Source organism: Pholis gunnellus (genome assembly GCF_910591455.1).
Source record: "Pholis gunnellus genome assembly, chromosome: 3".
Lineage (NCBI taxonomy): Eukaryota > Metazoa > Chordata > Actinopteri > Perciformes > Pholidae > Pholis > Pholis gunnellus.
Window position 1 is genome coordinate 16,958,468 of NC_136529.1, and position 14,688 is coordinate 16,973,155.

Genomic DNA, 14,688 nt, shown 5'->3' on the forward strand with positions numbered 1-14,688 from the left:
AGTGTGTGTCTTGGCTTTTGCTCATATCATACCCTCATTTTTCCGAAGAATATCCACTGCACAGTTTCTTGTACCTTTGATTTGATGAAGAATTTATCTCGCCATCAGATTACCATTCATATCAAAACGGCACATCAAACGACGCTGACAAAAAAAAAAAAAAAGAGAGCCCCAACTGATCAGTCCAAGAAAAAAACAGGTGAAAAGGGAACAGGGAGCAAAAACATCAAAATGGAAATCATTCACTTGTCACGAAGCGTCTGGCAGCTGGAGCCTCCATTCGACAATGTCATGCATAAAATTATGTATGCACGGTGTGAGGGTCACTGGGAGATGCTCAAAAACATCTGTTGTTGTGTCTCCAGAATCTTTTTAAAAAGAGAGCCAGATTAACGCATCCCAAGCAATGCTTTCTTGTGCCCGTATTCCTCCTCTGGAGAGCAGCTACTCTCGGTCACCGCATCCTCTCCTCCGAGTGCCTCATCCAATTAGCAAGTCAATAAAATGTGTCTGTGAGGCAGAGGAAGCCCACCACAGCCCCTCCTCCTTTTTTTCCTCCTCTTCTCGCTGCCACAGAGCCTTGCAGAGCCGCCCCCCCCCCCTCGCTAGCCCGCTGTTAGCCTGCCGCACAACCAGCTCCACACTGGATCAAGCTCCGGCAAACAGGCTGGGGATGAGAGGCTCGCAGTGAGCTGGTGGTAGTGGTGGTGGTGGTCTTTGCCAACGTGCATCAGATTTTTATCTGTACCGACACAACAAAAGAGACACAGGAGGGAGAGAGAAAAACCCTCAACTCTGCTCCTGCCAATGCATCTGCTCCGTCTATAGCTCCGTCTCTCCGTCTCTCCTTTTCCAAAGCAATTTATGGGCAGCTCCTGCGTTCTCTCCCTGCCTCACGGTCTGTCCCCTCTGAGTGAGGAAGTGGTGATGCACAGGATGAATCTGGATGTCTATGGATCATTGCAATAGGGAATAAAATAGAAAAAGAGAAGCAACAATGATTTAAGTATGTAATTCAATTACATGGACAGGAGACTGAAGAGGCTAATTTGGGTTTGCAGGTGAGGATGCAGGACAGTAAAGAATGTAAAAAATGTGTTCCTATGGAATAAAACAAACAAAATAGCTCTTAAAAAATATTTCTCTTTTCAGTACACAATCAGTTCGTCTTCTCACTAACCCGTCAACATCTAGAAGACTTTAACCAAAACCAAGTTCATGAGCATTTTTAAACTCGAGTTCCCTGACCCTTTATGAATTAAACTAATATTTGCATAATTCAAAACACCACAATTATAACAAATAAACTGTTAACCTTGCAGGGAGTAAATAGAAATTGTTGTAAATATCTACCGTGTAATAAAAATGTGTGTATAATATTTTACATGAGACACTATTAGATTTAAGTAAATACTGTAGGTCTATTTATGTAAGAAAGGTAACCAACAACATTTTAGATGTGTAGATTTGTAACTCAGCAGGGGGGAAATTGTTTTTGTACCATAGAATGATCTTTGGTTTACACATTATATCAATTTAATACATTTCCATTTTTATTTAAATGTTAGCTAATTGTGTATTTTGGAGGAAGTGCTGGGAAAATTAGAGGACAAGATTGATACAATTTTCACATCTGCAAGCTGGAGTCAGCAGACGGTTAGCTTAGCATAAAAATGGGACATAGCTAGCCTGCCTCTGTTCAAAGGTGGAAACAAGATCCACCTATAAGCGCCTCTAAAGCAAACTGACACATTCTATCTCATACATTTCTATCTTATCCGGCTTGTTTTACATTTGGCAAGTGTTCCGGTCTTTATGCTAAGCTAACCAGCTGCTGGTGGCAGCTTCATAGTTATTGTACAAACATTAGTGGTATTGATCTACTCATCCAACGGTCAGCAAGAAAACGAAAAAACTAATTTCTCTCTTTTAAGTTCAAGAAAATAACCTGTAATGAAGTCATCAGAGTTTGGACTTGGAAACTACATATTTACTTTTTCAAACTCAGTGTGGAGTTTGAAAAAATGTGGGCGTCTTACCAAAACACTGGCTGCCATGTTGCATTATGGGAAGTGTAAGATCCACTATTTTTGAAAATTGACCTACAAACAAATTTGGGACTAAAATCTCAGCTTCTGTTTTGAAGAGTCTTTGTTTAACACAAGTCCCCTAACTTTATGAAAGAGCAGCACTGCATCGTTTGGTCGCCTCTATGTGAAACACAAAAACAAATTTATTCCCCAAAAAAAGATACGAAAACACCTTTTAGACAGTATACGTATTTCATATAGTCCCATGAATTTTTCACTTTTCATAGAATAACATTTATTCGATGTATATGGACTGCCATCTGTAAAATAACGATAATAATAATAATACACAAGTTTGAATGTGATTTAAACCGTTTTTTATTCATTCGTAGTTTCAGTGCTGGTTGATTTAAAAAAATGTTAAATATGAAATGAAGTTCAACCCTTCAGTCCTCCGTTAACAGATACAATTTATGACAGTATTTAAGGACAATACCAGTATTTTTGTCATGCGTGTCTGTCTTGTGCGTTTTTCTTTCCTCTCCTCATGATTTCCAATAAAACTTATTGTTCCTTTAGTATGATAAATATAAAAACAAATACAATACGATCACTAACGACTGATCTAACCCTGAGGTGTCACTTCTGTCAGACTTTGTTCAGACTGTAAGGAGAAAAGACGACAACTCCACTTCCTTCTGTCGAAACACAGAACAAAAGTAACAAGAGCAACATTGGCAGACGTTTCTGTGCATCAGTCCCTGCGGATGAGACCGATACACAAATCAAACATCAAAAACACTGGTACTGTCCTTGAAGACACGACACGTTAACATCATTAATTGTGACGCTGGAAAGCATGCCAGTGAGCCTTAAGTTCACTCCTCTTCCTTTTTTTTTTTTTATTCCATTTCTCAGGCTTTAATCCTTTTTTTGATGTAGGAGCAACAACAAAAATATCCCAAAGCATAACTCAGACGTCTTGAAAGGCAATGCACTGAATGAAACTGAAATCCTTTATAGTTAGGCCAGGTCTAAGCTTAGACACCGTTACCTCTCGCCGCACGTTTCACTGCACCATTTCAAGTCAATGTCTCCTCGTCCTGGAAATACGGATGTTCTAGGGCATTCAGGGCAGATATTCGTTTCAAGGGGTCGAAGGTCAGCATTTTCTATGGAGGAAAGAATAGCAGGGTGTTAGAGCGCTGTCAGGTCTTAAAGAAACAGTTGTACATTTTGAGAGATACTCCAGTCTCTTGCAGAGAGTTAGACGAGGAGGTTGATTCGCTCCGTCTGTGTCTGAGCTGAGCAAACCGACTGACACAGCTCGTCAGGCTCTGACCAGAGGTAATAACATCCTCCTACGAGCACCTCTAAAATGACTAATTGCCATGTTATATCTCATCTGTTTAGATTAAAGATTAAAGACAATACGGCGTTTATGTGTCAGACTGTCATTTGGCCAGGACCAGTTGCCAGGCAACCAGTGGAAAGTGCAGGAAGTTACTGTCCCGTTAGCTTTCTTTAGTCATCAGCATTTAGTTATTGTAATCTGGTTAATCCAATACATTCTTGTCTAAAATTTGTGTTTCTTATTTTGCACTTAAAGCTATGTTTTCTACATCATATAGAGTGGCATAATTAAATATACGTCACTGGTTCAATCGCAGAAAATAAACTTTTTCTGTATTTCTGTTGGTAAACTAAATACTAATCCAGTCGCAGAGGTCGTGATTTCAGCTCTTATTTTGAGTTCAACAAACACTGTAAATTATAATTATATAATTATAAAATTCTAACAATGTTAATAGAATATTTTACATGAGACACTACTACATTTACGTAAATACTGTCGGCTTATTTACGTAAGAAAGGTAACCAATAATATTTAAGATGTGTAGATTTGTAACTCAGCAGGGGGAAATTGTTTGTGGTTGTCTTTGGTTTATGGAATTTTATTTTGTCAGCTAATTGTGTACTATGGAGGAAGTGCCGGGAAAAATACAAGACAAGATTGATACTATTTTCACATCTGGAAGCTGGATTCTAAACTAAATACGAATCCATTAGAAACGCAGTGATTTTAGCTCCTTTTTACAGTTTTACCAGCACTGTAAATTCATTACATAATTATAAAATGTATAATTTGCTTTAAACAGGACTGTTGTAAGTCCTCTCTCCTCTAGTTTAACCAACAGGATAAGTAAGATTAATCAAATGAATTTCATCTGATAAGTGCTTGTGTTGAAGATCTCTATGAGCAAAGATCATAACTGCCATGAGTTCAACTCTCTACACAATTAATCAAATACCAGTCAGGATGGACTGACGTTAAAAGGTTGAATTCATGGCAAAGTCTTACCAGCAATAGTTGCGCCCCCTGCTCATTTATCTCTGGAACAAAGTCGGTGATTGGGCGAGGTAAGAGAGGGGGGAAGTGTTTTCTTGAGAGTGTAACATCAGTCGGCCACTCGTCCTCTGGTGGCAAGCCAATAACTCTGAAATGACACATAGTTTCCAATGCAGTCACGGTATAATATGAATCATCCAGTCAGGTAAACGTGGAAACTATTTGTTACTCACTCAAAAAGTTTCCCAAGTTGGTCCACTTCTGATTCTCCGCAGAACAAAGGTCTAACAGACGGAAAGATTGCACCAAAGTTAAAAGATTGAAGCAGTTGTTATTTGTTATTCACATGTCTTTGAAACTCCTGTTTGTGCAGGAGGGCAAACAGTAACATGATGTCCTTCAGTTTGCCATGAAGTTGAATGAGTCTACTGTTTGCGTAAGTGTAGTTTAACATTTCACCAAAATCAACATGTTCATGATACTATGAATGTTTCATCATATCATCCCCATCAATAAACTTCAAATATTCTGAAGCATGAATCTCTTTGCCAAAGTCGACTTGTGTCATTTGTACCACTAGATGGAGCTACTGAGAGTGTGTGTGTGTGTGTGTGTGTGTGTGTGTGTGTGTGCGCGCGCACTGGTTCTCAGCTGTTCTGGGATTTCTGACTTTCTCTTGCAGTAACTGTTTGTGGACGTGTTAACACCTAATAATGTGTCAGTGGGTTTGTGTCGGCATGTATGATGGCGATGACCTCAAGATGTCAGCTACAACTCCAGTATGTTTCAGAGTAGATTCATTGTAGACGGGTTGGAAGAGGGGCAAGGCTGACATAAAATACATACATGTGCTGTAACATAATGAGTGAGGCAAAGCCCAACTGGTTTTCACCAATTCGACTGCCGACAGTCTGAGGGCCCCAGACCAGATTTCCCCGGAGACGCAGATAAACGTGTTATGTGATCCATTTAGAGATGAATTCTGAACCCTCTGCAAACTCATCCCGGGTGCTGCTCTGACTGGCACACAAACACACCGTTGTGTGTGTGTGTGTGGACACTCACATCTCCAAGTAATGAGTGTATCTACTATCGTCAATGATAGAACGAGTCTAAAGGTGGAACATGCGGTCACGGCCATAAGTGTTTGGACTGTGACACAATTCTTTCCAATTTTGCCTCTTTACATGTTTCCAATGGAATTAAAATGAAGCAGTCAATATGTGGTTGAAGTGTAGACTTTCAACCCCCCCTCCCCCTATTTCCAGAGGGGATACTATCTTCTTGTGACCTAAAGTTCAAAGAAAATAGTTCCTAGATGAAACTGCTCACAACAAGGACAGTGGATAATCTTAAATAACCGGGTCATGACTTCTGGAAAGAGACATTGCTTGTGAGTTTTGTATTGTAAATGTATTTGTTTTTGTTGCTTTGAGTACCACACGCTGAGTACAGTCATATAGTCCCATCATATAGTCCCATTATAGCCTCTAGTGCATGCGTTGAAAGTGCAAACTTTCAATGCATTACATTTGCTGACTGGAAACACAAGACGGGACAAGATTTTTGTCAATATTTAACTAAAGACACAACGTTTCCCTAACCTAGTAACCTAAACCTGAAATAAGAGGCTGCGTTTAGTACGCCTCACCCGCCCTACGTAGGATTTAATTTAAAAATGTTGCCAGTGAAAAAACCCAAACATGTTTGTCAATAAGTGGTATAGAAATGTATTTTGTAGGAGACATTTTCATTAGAGTTTCAAACTCCTATTTAGCCTGAGGAGTTAAATGATAAACTAGAACTCCCTTTGTAAGCACAAACCTCCGCTTGCAATGGTTCAGGATATGTAATCGAATCTCTGCTACTGAAACTTAATTAGATCACCGTCAAAATTGAACGCACTGTTCCTTTGCCCAAGGCCTCTCTCCTCACCAGATCACATCAAAATCTGTTCATGTTACCTTTCTAGATTCAAACACAGACACAATATTGATCATAACAAAACGTAGAAACATAAACACCGTATATAGTGTCAGTCGTCATTATTTGAACATTATTCTGCTGACTCACTTGCGTCTGAACATCTCAGCAAAAATGCAGCCGGTGCTCCAGATGTCCACAGGTGTGGCGTAGCTGGACTGCAGCAGAACCTCGGGGGGGCGGTACCACAGAGTCACCACCTGGCAGACACAAACACGGAAGACGTTCCAGGGGGCCAATTTTAAAAAATTGAGTTTTTATTCAGAGGGTTAATGTTTGGCAGCAGACCGTCACGTTAGACACTGATTGTCAGTGAGTGCAACTTGAGATTAGTATGAACGATTAGTTCTCTCAACCTCATTTTCAGTGGCTAAAGGTTGATTGTTTTTTATTTTTCACTGAAATGCAGGAGAGCCAGAAGCTTCTTGAATGGTTAAAATCTAAAATAAATGATGGTATCATGTGGAAAATGCTGTATATATATATACACACACACGCACACAACACAACACAACTGCTGTTGTGGTCCAGGTGAGTTCGTACCACAGGAGTGAGGGCCATGTGGCAGCTGTAGATCCTGGCCAGTCCAAAGTCAGCCAGCTTCACCTGGCCCTGGCTGGTCACCAGAATATTCTCTGGTTTCAGGTCTCGGTGCAACACGCGGTTAGAGTGAAGGAATGAAACACCGCACAGCAACTGCCTCATCAGGTCCTGCAGAAACACACACATGGGAATATTTCAACTGGAACCAAATATTTAACAAACAAGAGGTTGCTTTAAAAACAGGGCTAAAAGACCGTAAATAAGGAAAAACACTCCGTCCAGTCCATACAGTGTTCTTCCTTCGGACTATTTTACAGACTATACATTAGTTTACATATTGTTTCAGTTAGTTCTCACTTGAATGCGGCCGGGGGATAATCCAGGAGCTGGGGCTCTCTCTAGGTACGTCTTGAGGTCTTGGTCCACATGTTCAAACACCAGAGTGACTTTGGTCTCCTGGTCCGACCTCTGGGTGGCGCATACATCCATTAGCCTGTCGCGCACAACAAGAACAGTGACTTCTGTGAGAAGTGTTCACAGTGAATCGTAGACGACACAACACTTTGTATAGCCGTCTTACCTGACCACGTTTGGATGGTCGAACTGCTCCAGCCTTTTCAACAGAGCCACCTCTCTGACTGTGGAGACGGGGAGGCCATTTTGGTCCGTCTGCACACGCACGCTCTTCAGAGCCACAAACTGCCCGCTCTCTATGTCTCGGGCCTTGTAAACCGTCCCGTAAGCGCCTCCTCCAATCTCTGCCACTGGCTCATACTGGATACTGGTTCCGTGGGCCATGGCCAAGATCCAACAGACTGAGAGACAAAGGATGACACACAGATCAGATGGAAAAAATGAATGCTTTGAATTACAATGATGAGATGATTAGATGATGAGATGATGAGAGGTAATCACGTTTGTATAGTTTACAATGCTCTATTTAAAATAAAATAGAATATTCTTAGCAGCCCACTTCCCCTCTTATATGTACATTACCTTTTTACTTCAACGAAGCTTATAAAGCATAACATTGGAAAAAAATAAAATCAGAGTGTGTGAACAACTCTGCCAATAAAGAAGGAAGCAGAGATTTTGATGCATCACACCAAAAAACCAGCATGGAGCTGTTCTACTGAAAATAAACAACGGACGAACTGGGTAACCTTATCCGTACTTTATACACATCGCTATATCAAAGAAAATAACAGACGCCCTCCCCGCTACCTGTCATCCTGGATCTCACTGCTATCGTCACCTGAAATGACCCTCGACCCAAAACAACCCAGTACACAGACTTTGAATTAGTTCAGAAAACAAGCTGCAACAAAAATCTACTAATCGAAGATGATGCAATGAAAAAACAACGGGAAGGCAAGAGACATAAACACATCCGACAAGCAGTAATCCGTCTCTTTATTTCAGTCTTTTTTGTTTGTTTTTCTTTTCTTCAAATGTCTCTTGATATTTGTCATTTCTTCTTATTATTATTACGTTTGAAGATGATGTCTCACACATAATCAGTCTGTATTTCTAAATGTGATACATTACAGCAGGACTCAGAGTTTACAGACATGTTAGCAGCTCTGTGAGGCTGTACATAGCACAGCTTTGAGCCAAATGCTGAGGTTTAGCAGGTCATATTTACCCGGTTTACCACTTAATTTAGCATGTTAGCATTAAAGCTATCAAGCACAGCTGAGGCCGAGTATTGGACAAATTCAGTTTTGACCTGCTGGTGGTGCTAGATGAAGTCAAAGTAAATAAAAACTTAAATCACCAAAAACATCTGACTATATTAAACCAGCACAATAAACTCTCTGTACTGGACATGGAACTGACTTCTCTCATGATTTGGCTGTGTGACGCTTGGTGGCTTTGTATGTATGAAGCAGTAAACCACTGACCCTCATCAGAGTCCAAAGAGGAAATAAGGATGTGGTGCAGTCATGCAAGTTCTCAGTAATAGTTTGTTTAACAACAAACTGAGCTTTTGCAACAGTATGCTCTTCGGGGGGCTGCGTTTCCACTTTAGTACTTCTGTTAGTGAAACACTGCGGCATCGAGCCGTCTAACAGTGCGTAGCCGTTAGAGAACTGCTGTACACAGAGGAGGCAGCATCAAAGAGGGGCATGCTGTAAGCAAAACAACCTGCCGGACTTGCCAAGTAGCTGACCAGGCCATTCTGGTTTAGTGCTGAATGTGCAACATTTGCAATTACAAAGTATTGAAGACTGAAAAACTGTTTCTAGATCAAATATATTGATGGCTATGTCTAATACAGTAAATAAAATGCCCCCCCCCCCCCCAAAAAAAAAATCAAAGCACTACATCAGTGATGTCAAAAACCTGTAAATCAAATATTGTCATGAAGCAGTCCCGCTCAGTGATTTGCAACATTTCCCAACACAACCAAAGTTACAACTAAACTGTATTTACACTACAGACGTTAACCTTACAGTAGACACGTTTTTTTCTGTCTCACGGTACATTTCATCATATTAATTAAAGCCTAATAAATTGGGTTTCTTCTCTCAGGGGTCAATAAAGTTCAGTTATCATCATCCAACCCGTTCCCATCCCCAGCTGCTCACATACAAACAGGTCAGGACCCTTTGGCGTCACTTCAGTTAAGGCAACACAACTACTTGGCTAGGTTTAGTAAAAGATCATGCTTTGGGGCGAAAATAAGTAAGTTTGTTACGAAACTTATCTTGCGTACTCAAGTTGAGTGAGTTAATAAGTAAGTTACCATATGTAACGTTCTTAAAATAAGTCAACGTTGAGTTTTGGTTTCACACAGGCCATGAACAGCGCTCTACTGGGTTAAAGTCTTGCGTTTGTTTGACCCATCCGTCGATCTTTATCTCCTCCCGACGCAGACAGAGTTAATGTACAGCTGGAGCAGTTGCTCGGCCTCTGAGCGTCTAATAATGCCACAGATGGGTTTACATTAGAGTTAGCTGAAGCCCGGGGCCTCTCACACAGACGCCAAAGGGTGCCTCGTGTGTGTCATATCCGATGGGCGAGACAATGAGTCGGTATTTGATGACCTGTTATGAACGGGCTGCATCATCAGGGAGGTGAAGTTACAGTCAACACTCCCGGGCTGCTCAACACTACTAACTACACATTCAAATGTAGGCAGGCGCTGCCATCTTTAAACCTGCATTCACTGGTTTATTTTTGGCCACTTGGTGCCAATGGAACATAAACACAATATTGACATTTTATTACCGGACAATGTTCTGACAGCGAACATGCTAACAAGCAGTTGCCTATTTACACGCCCAGCAGACACAAAGCGACATTAGCATTCATTTCAAGAGTCATTCTCTTTTTAGCTCCGTTTTGGGCTCCACCAATTTCAGAGGGAATTATCTGGCTCCTTAGCTAATACATGTTCCACTATGTTCACCAGCTAGGTGCTAATTTAGTTTGACTGCTGTTTGGGGCTGGCAGTAATGGACGAGAGCCTGATCCTGCTGGTAATGACTGATGAAAGCACTGAGAATTAAAACAAGTAAAGTTGAGGGCTGTAAAACCAAAACAATGAGCTGAAAGGTGTTAAACCGCTCTGTAGTGCTACAGGGAACTGTATTGTAGGGTACTAATTTACATTACACAGTCATTTGACCCCTTGCTCATTTAAAAAAACATTGATTGATGCAGCTTTAACATTATATAGAGGCAATGAGGGCTTCACTCACACTTTTCACCTTTTCAGTGAAAAAGAGGGGTCGCTAATAGACAACCGTATCATATCTCAACCATTCTGGCAGCAGGAGTCAACTATGCTTAGAGCTAAATGCAAAGGATTTTTATGTCTAGTTGTGCCTCTATTAGAGTGAAGCCTCATAAGAGCTCTCCAGGTACTTTCAGTGCAAAGTGCAGAAATGTGGGACATATTTGTAGGCATATTCACAGAGGAATTCATGAATGCTCTTCTACACTCGCCCAAATGTTTTATAATCTGCGAGCCACAGAACAAAGTACCTGACCTCCTGGAAGAAGTCAAATGACTCACTGAATGGGACACCATTTTAAACCGAATGTACTTGACGCAGGACTTTTGGCTGCCACTCTGCCAGCACAGGAAGCACCTTCAACCACTCAACCCCAAACAGCTTCTCTGTCCCACCCCTTCTAACTTTCCTCTGGCCTCCTCACCAACTCCATCCATCAGCACACGACCACATCATCCCAATCCTTCCCTCCCTTTGTTACTCAACATTAACACCCGTCACCTTCATACCCAGCATTTATTTCAATGCGCCGATGGCCGTTCTGTGGTCCTCTGCTACTTTTAAGGCTTTTACAGTAAAGTTTATGGGACCAGGATGTGCGGAGCAGAGAATCATCATCTAAACGACCCCGTTCCTGTGAGGTGAGAGATGGTTACCTCAAAAAAATACATTGTGCCTGCTTTCAGGTCTTTTATTGTATAACCTTGTTTAAAATGATGGACATCTGCCTCTGCTGGTTTGAAAGGACAATAAATATTATAGACAATTTCCATTTATGTTCAATCTGATCTTGAGTTGGAACAAAAACAGGACTTCTTTCTTGAATATCATACATTTACCATTGCCTCCCAATTTAAATCATTCATTACAAAGAGATATCATGAACCACAGCCTGTGCACAGATTTTATGTTTTTTTTAAATCTTAAAGAGTATCTAAATGTATGTTCTTGTAAATATCTTCCACTAACATTGTAACTTTAAGCCAACTAACACTGCACTGAAAAACGTATGTGACGACATCAACAAACAGTCGACTGAAAAGGATTTTAAAATGTTGATATTCAATTAATACTTTCAGTCACTACAAAAACAAAAATGCCAAGGTTGCAGCTTCTTAAATGTGAGGCTTTGACACAATATGTTTCATATTTGATAGTAAAATAAAGTACCTTTGGGTTTTGAACTGTTGGTCGGATAAATTCAACAGTTGGATACATCACATTGGGCTCAGGGTTATTGGCATTTTTCACTACTTATTGACATTCTATAGAGAAAACATTGATTTTAATAAAAATGTCCCAACATGATTAATAACAGTATTCATTAAACACTAAATTGTCAATAGAACTGTGTTTAATATGAGCACAGTGGGTTTGTAAGTATGAAAGAAAGAAGAAGGGCAGATTTAAAATAGTTTGAGTGAGAAAAGTACGGCAACAAAATAGCAGAAACACAATCCACTGAAAGTCAAACACTTGAACGAGAAGTTCATTCTCTCCTGTTGTGCATCAGTCTCTTTATTTTCTAAAGCCGACACTCAAACATCTGACTCTCTAAATGTCCGTCGATTTTTTTTTGCTGTTGACAGCATGAGACGGCATGTTTGGACTATAACTTTCAATACACGATTGCTCCAGAAACCCCAGAGAAGAAAACAGATAAATGCAGAGTCACCGCTGAGTGTAGCAATACTGTACACAAGCCTTTTTGGGCTAATTTGTAAGATTCTGATGAATTAACTTTATTTACAGCCTTTCAGATTTGTATCTCACCAGAGCTGAGATCAACAGTTCTACTAAACATTTACAACCCAACATGTATATATATAGGGTTAATTATATCTCACAGTATTCAGTGAAGTGCTACTCTACTGCTGCAATGCTGTGTGAAATACTCTCTCGTATACTGGAGGAAGAAACAAACCAGAAAGAAACTGGGATCTAGTGGTTACAGGCAAATACAATATGTTATGCCCACAACTTCCTTTAGAAAAGGATTAATAATAAATAAAAAACAACAATAACATATTTTTTATATCTAAATACACAAAGTACACAAAAATAGGCATGGACTATATATTTACTTAATTACAAGAACACATGCTATATTGTGATATATGTTGTTGAAATATGAAATGACCTGTATCGTGATAGATTTCCAGCCCTAAACTGGTTGATCTTCTGCTAGCTTGTATATTTTACTCCCTGAGATTAATACATTTTTATTTTAGCCTATAATATTACATCCTAATTTACTTGTTAGCTATATTTTTATAAGTAATCTGAATTTGCAAAGAAACTAGCAAATAAAGTTATTGAATACATGTGGTGAAAAAAGTACATTTCCCTCTCATATGAAGTACAAAGTAGCAGAAAAGTATAGGATCCCTTATTTTTGGTCAATTCTGACATATATATATATATATATATATATATTTACTGAGCCAGACATTTAATGTTTAGAAAATAACCCCCTGAGTGCTCTCTGCATGTCAAACTACAGCCTATAATAGAGTCACTGTTCTAAACTCTTGCCTGTGTCGTCTTGTTATTATCATCTGGCTCTTACCCCTGCAGTGTCCCCACCTTCATTTGCCAACAACACGAACGCTTGATTAAAAACATGTTCACTGCATTACAGATTGAATTGAAAGGGCTTCACTGTCTCATAATGAAAGATCCGGCTATGTGCAAAACCCCATCTGGTCCTCCAGGAAGTGGTCAGGCTGTTCATTACTTGTCACCCTAAAACCCTCTCCTCGTTTCCTCCTCGGTGACGCAACACCAGAGGAAACAGCAGATTATAGCACCTGGACGTCTCACTGAGGCCTAGAACAGCATATAGGGAGGCTGTCTGTGGCCTATTGATGATCAGCTCTATTTTTTCTTCCCCACATTTCATTCATTTATCCACTTAATCTAGCGGCCAGTGGGCGGAGGCAGAAACAGGCCAGGACAGACGGAGAGCCCTCTGTCCCCCGACACGTGGTGCTCCTCCATAGCGCTCCTTTGTTGATTAAAGTGGCATTAAAAAAGTGAAGCCACAACAGGCCACGCGGACTTTTCTTTTCTCCCCTCCTCACCTACATGTTCACTGACGTGGCGGAGGAAGACAGTAAAAAAAAAAGTACAGACGGCAGAGACAGATCACCGTCAGCAACTTATATTTCCACATCTGTGCCACTTTACACACACTGCCCGAGTGTCACACTAATGATGCGCGACAGCTCGGATACTTCACTTACCTCGCCCGTGTCTTTTCTGCAGCAGGTGAGCGTTACTTTCGCTCTATGAGGAGGACATGCTCACTAGTCTGCCACGTAGAACTGCTCCAGAAGCGGGTCAGGGGCAGCGGGTCGGGTCCAGGCGGAGGTTTACAGCTCCGGCAGTGGATCTGAGGTGCAGAAGACAATCAACAGATTGTGTTTTCGGCCTCCAATGTTTTTTTCTTTCTTCCAGCCTGCACTCTTTTTGGGTCGTCGCTTCCTGTTGCTTCTGGCAACTCTTGGCGGAGGCGGAGCTTAAAAGAAAAATCTTTACAGCATAGCCTGTCATGTGTGAAGCTGCTGAGCCTTGGAAAGTTACAACAATCATATAATCCATGCTGAAGAATGCTTTAATATTGTAGTTGTTAAATGCATATCTGTACAAAGGTTTTTATGTGGCTGTTTATTTCAGATTCTAATAATATAGGCCTAAGAATATCAGACACAACCTTTTCATTTTAGTTTATTTATTTGCGCACAAAATAATTAAGTTAAAGTGATAGCTCGCAAAAAAATGTAACAATAATAACTAAAGTAAAAAAGAAAATAATTAAATATATTAGATCAATATACAAGAAATAGAAAAAAAAGAATAACATAACAATAGATATGTGCCAACCATAAAATAAACTTTAGTTGCTAATTACAGGTATGCTGTACAGCTGCTAGGAGCAAGAACATCACAATAAACAAAATTAAAATAGTTTGAATTAACCTTTAAGCGTATTTGAAAATGTGTGGGGTTCTTGACAAAGATTTATTTGTTGGTATAG

General features: G+C 40.2%; 1 protein-coding gene across 1 annotated transcript; it reads right to left on the minus strand.

The window, feature by feature from the left end:
- Positions 1-2,414: 2,414 nt before the first annotated feature.
- cdk4 (cyclin dependent kinase 4) lies at positions 2,415-14,125 on the minus strand. The gene is made up of 8 exons (XM_079156898.1): positions 13,895-14,125; positions 7,487-7,721; positions 7,264-7,399; positions 6,907-7,074; positions 6,454-6,563; positions 4,614-4,664; positions 4,393-4,528; positions 2,415-3,202 (listed from the first exon to the last, which is right to left on the minus strand). The coding sequence occupies exons 2-8, from the start codon at positions 7,702-7,704 to the stop codon at positions 3,113-3,115; spliced, it is 909 nt and encodes a 302-aa protein (XP_079013024.1). The 5' UTR covers positions 7,705-7,721; positions 13,895-14,125; the 3' UTR covers positions 2,415-3,112.
- Between the last annotated feature and the right edge of the window lie 563 nt (positions 14,126-14,688).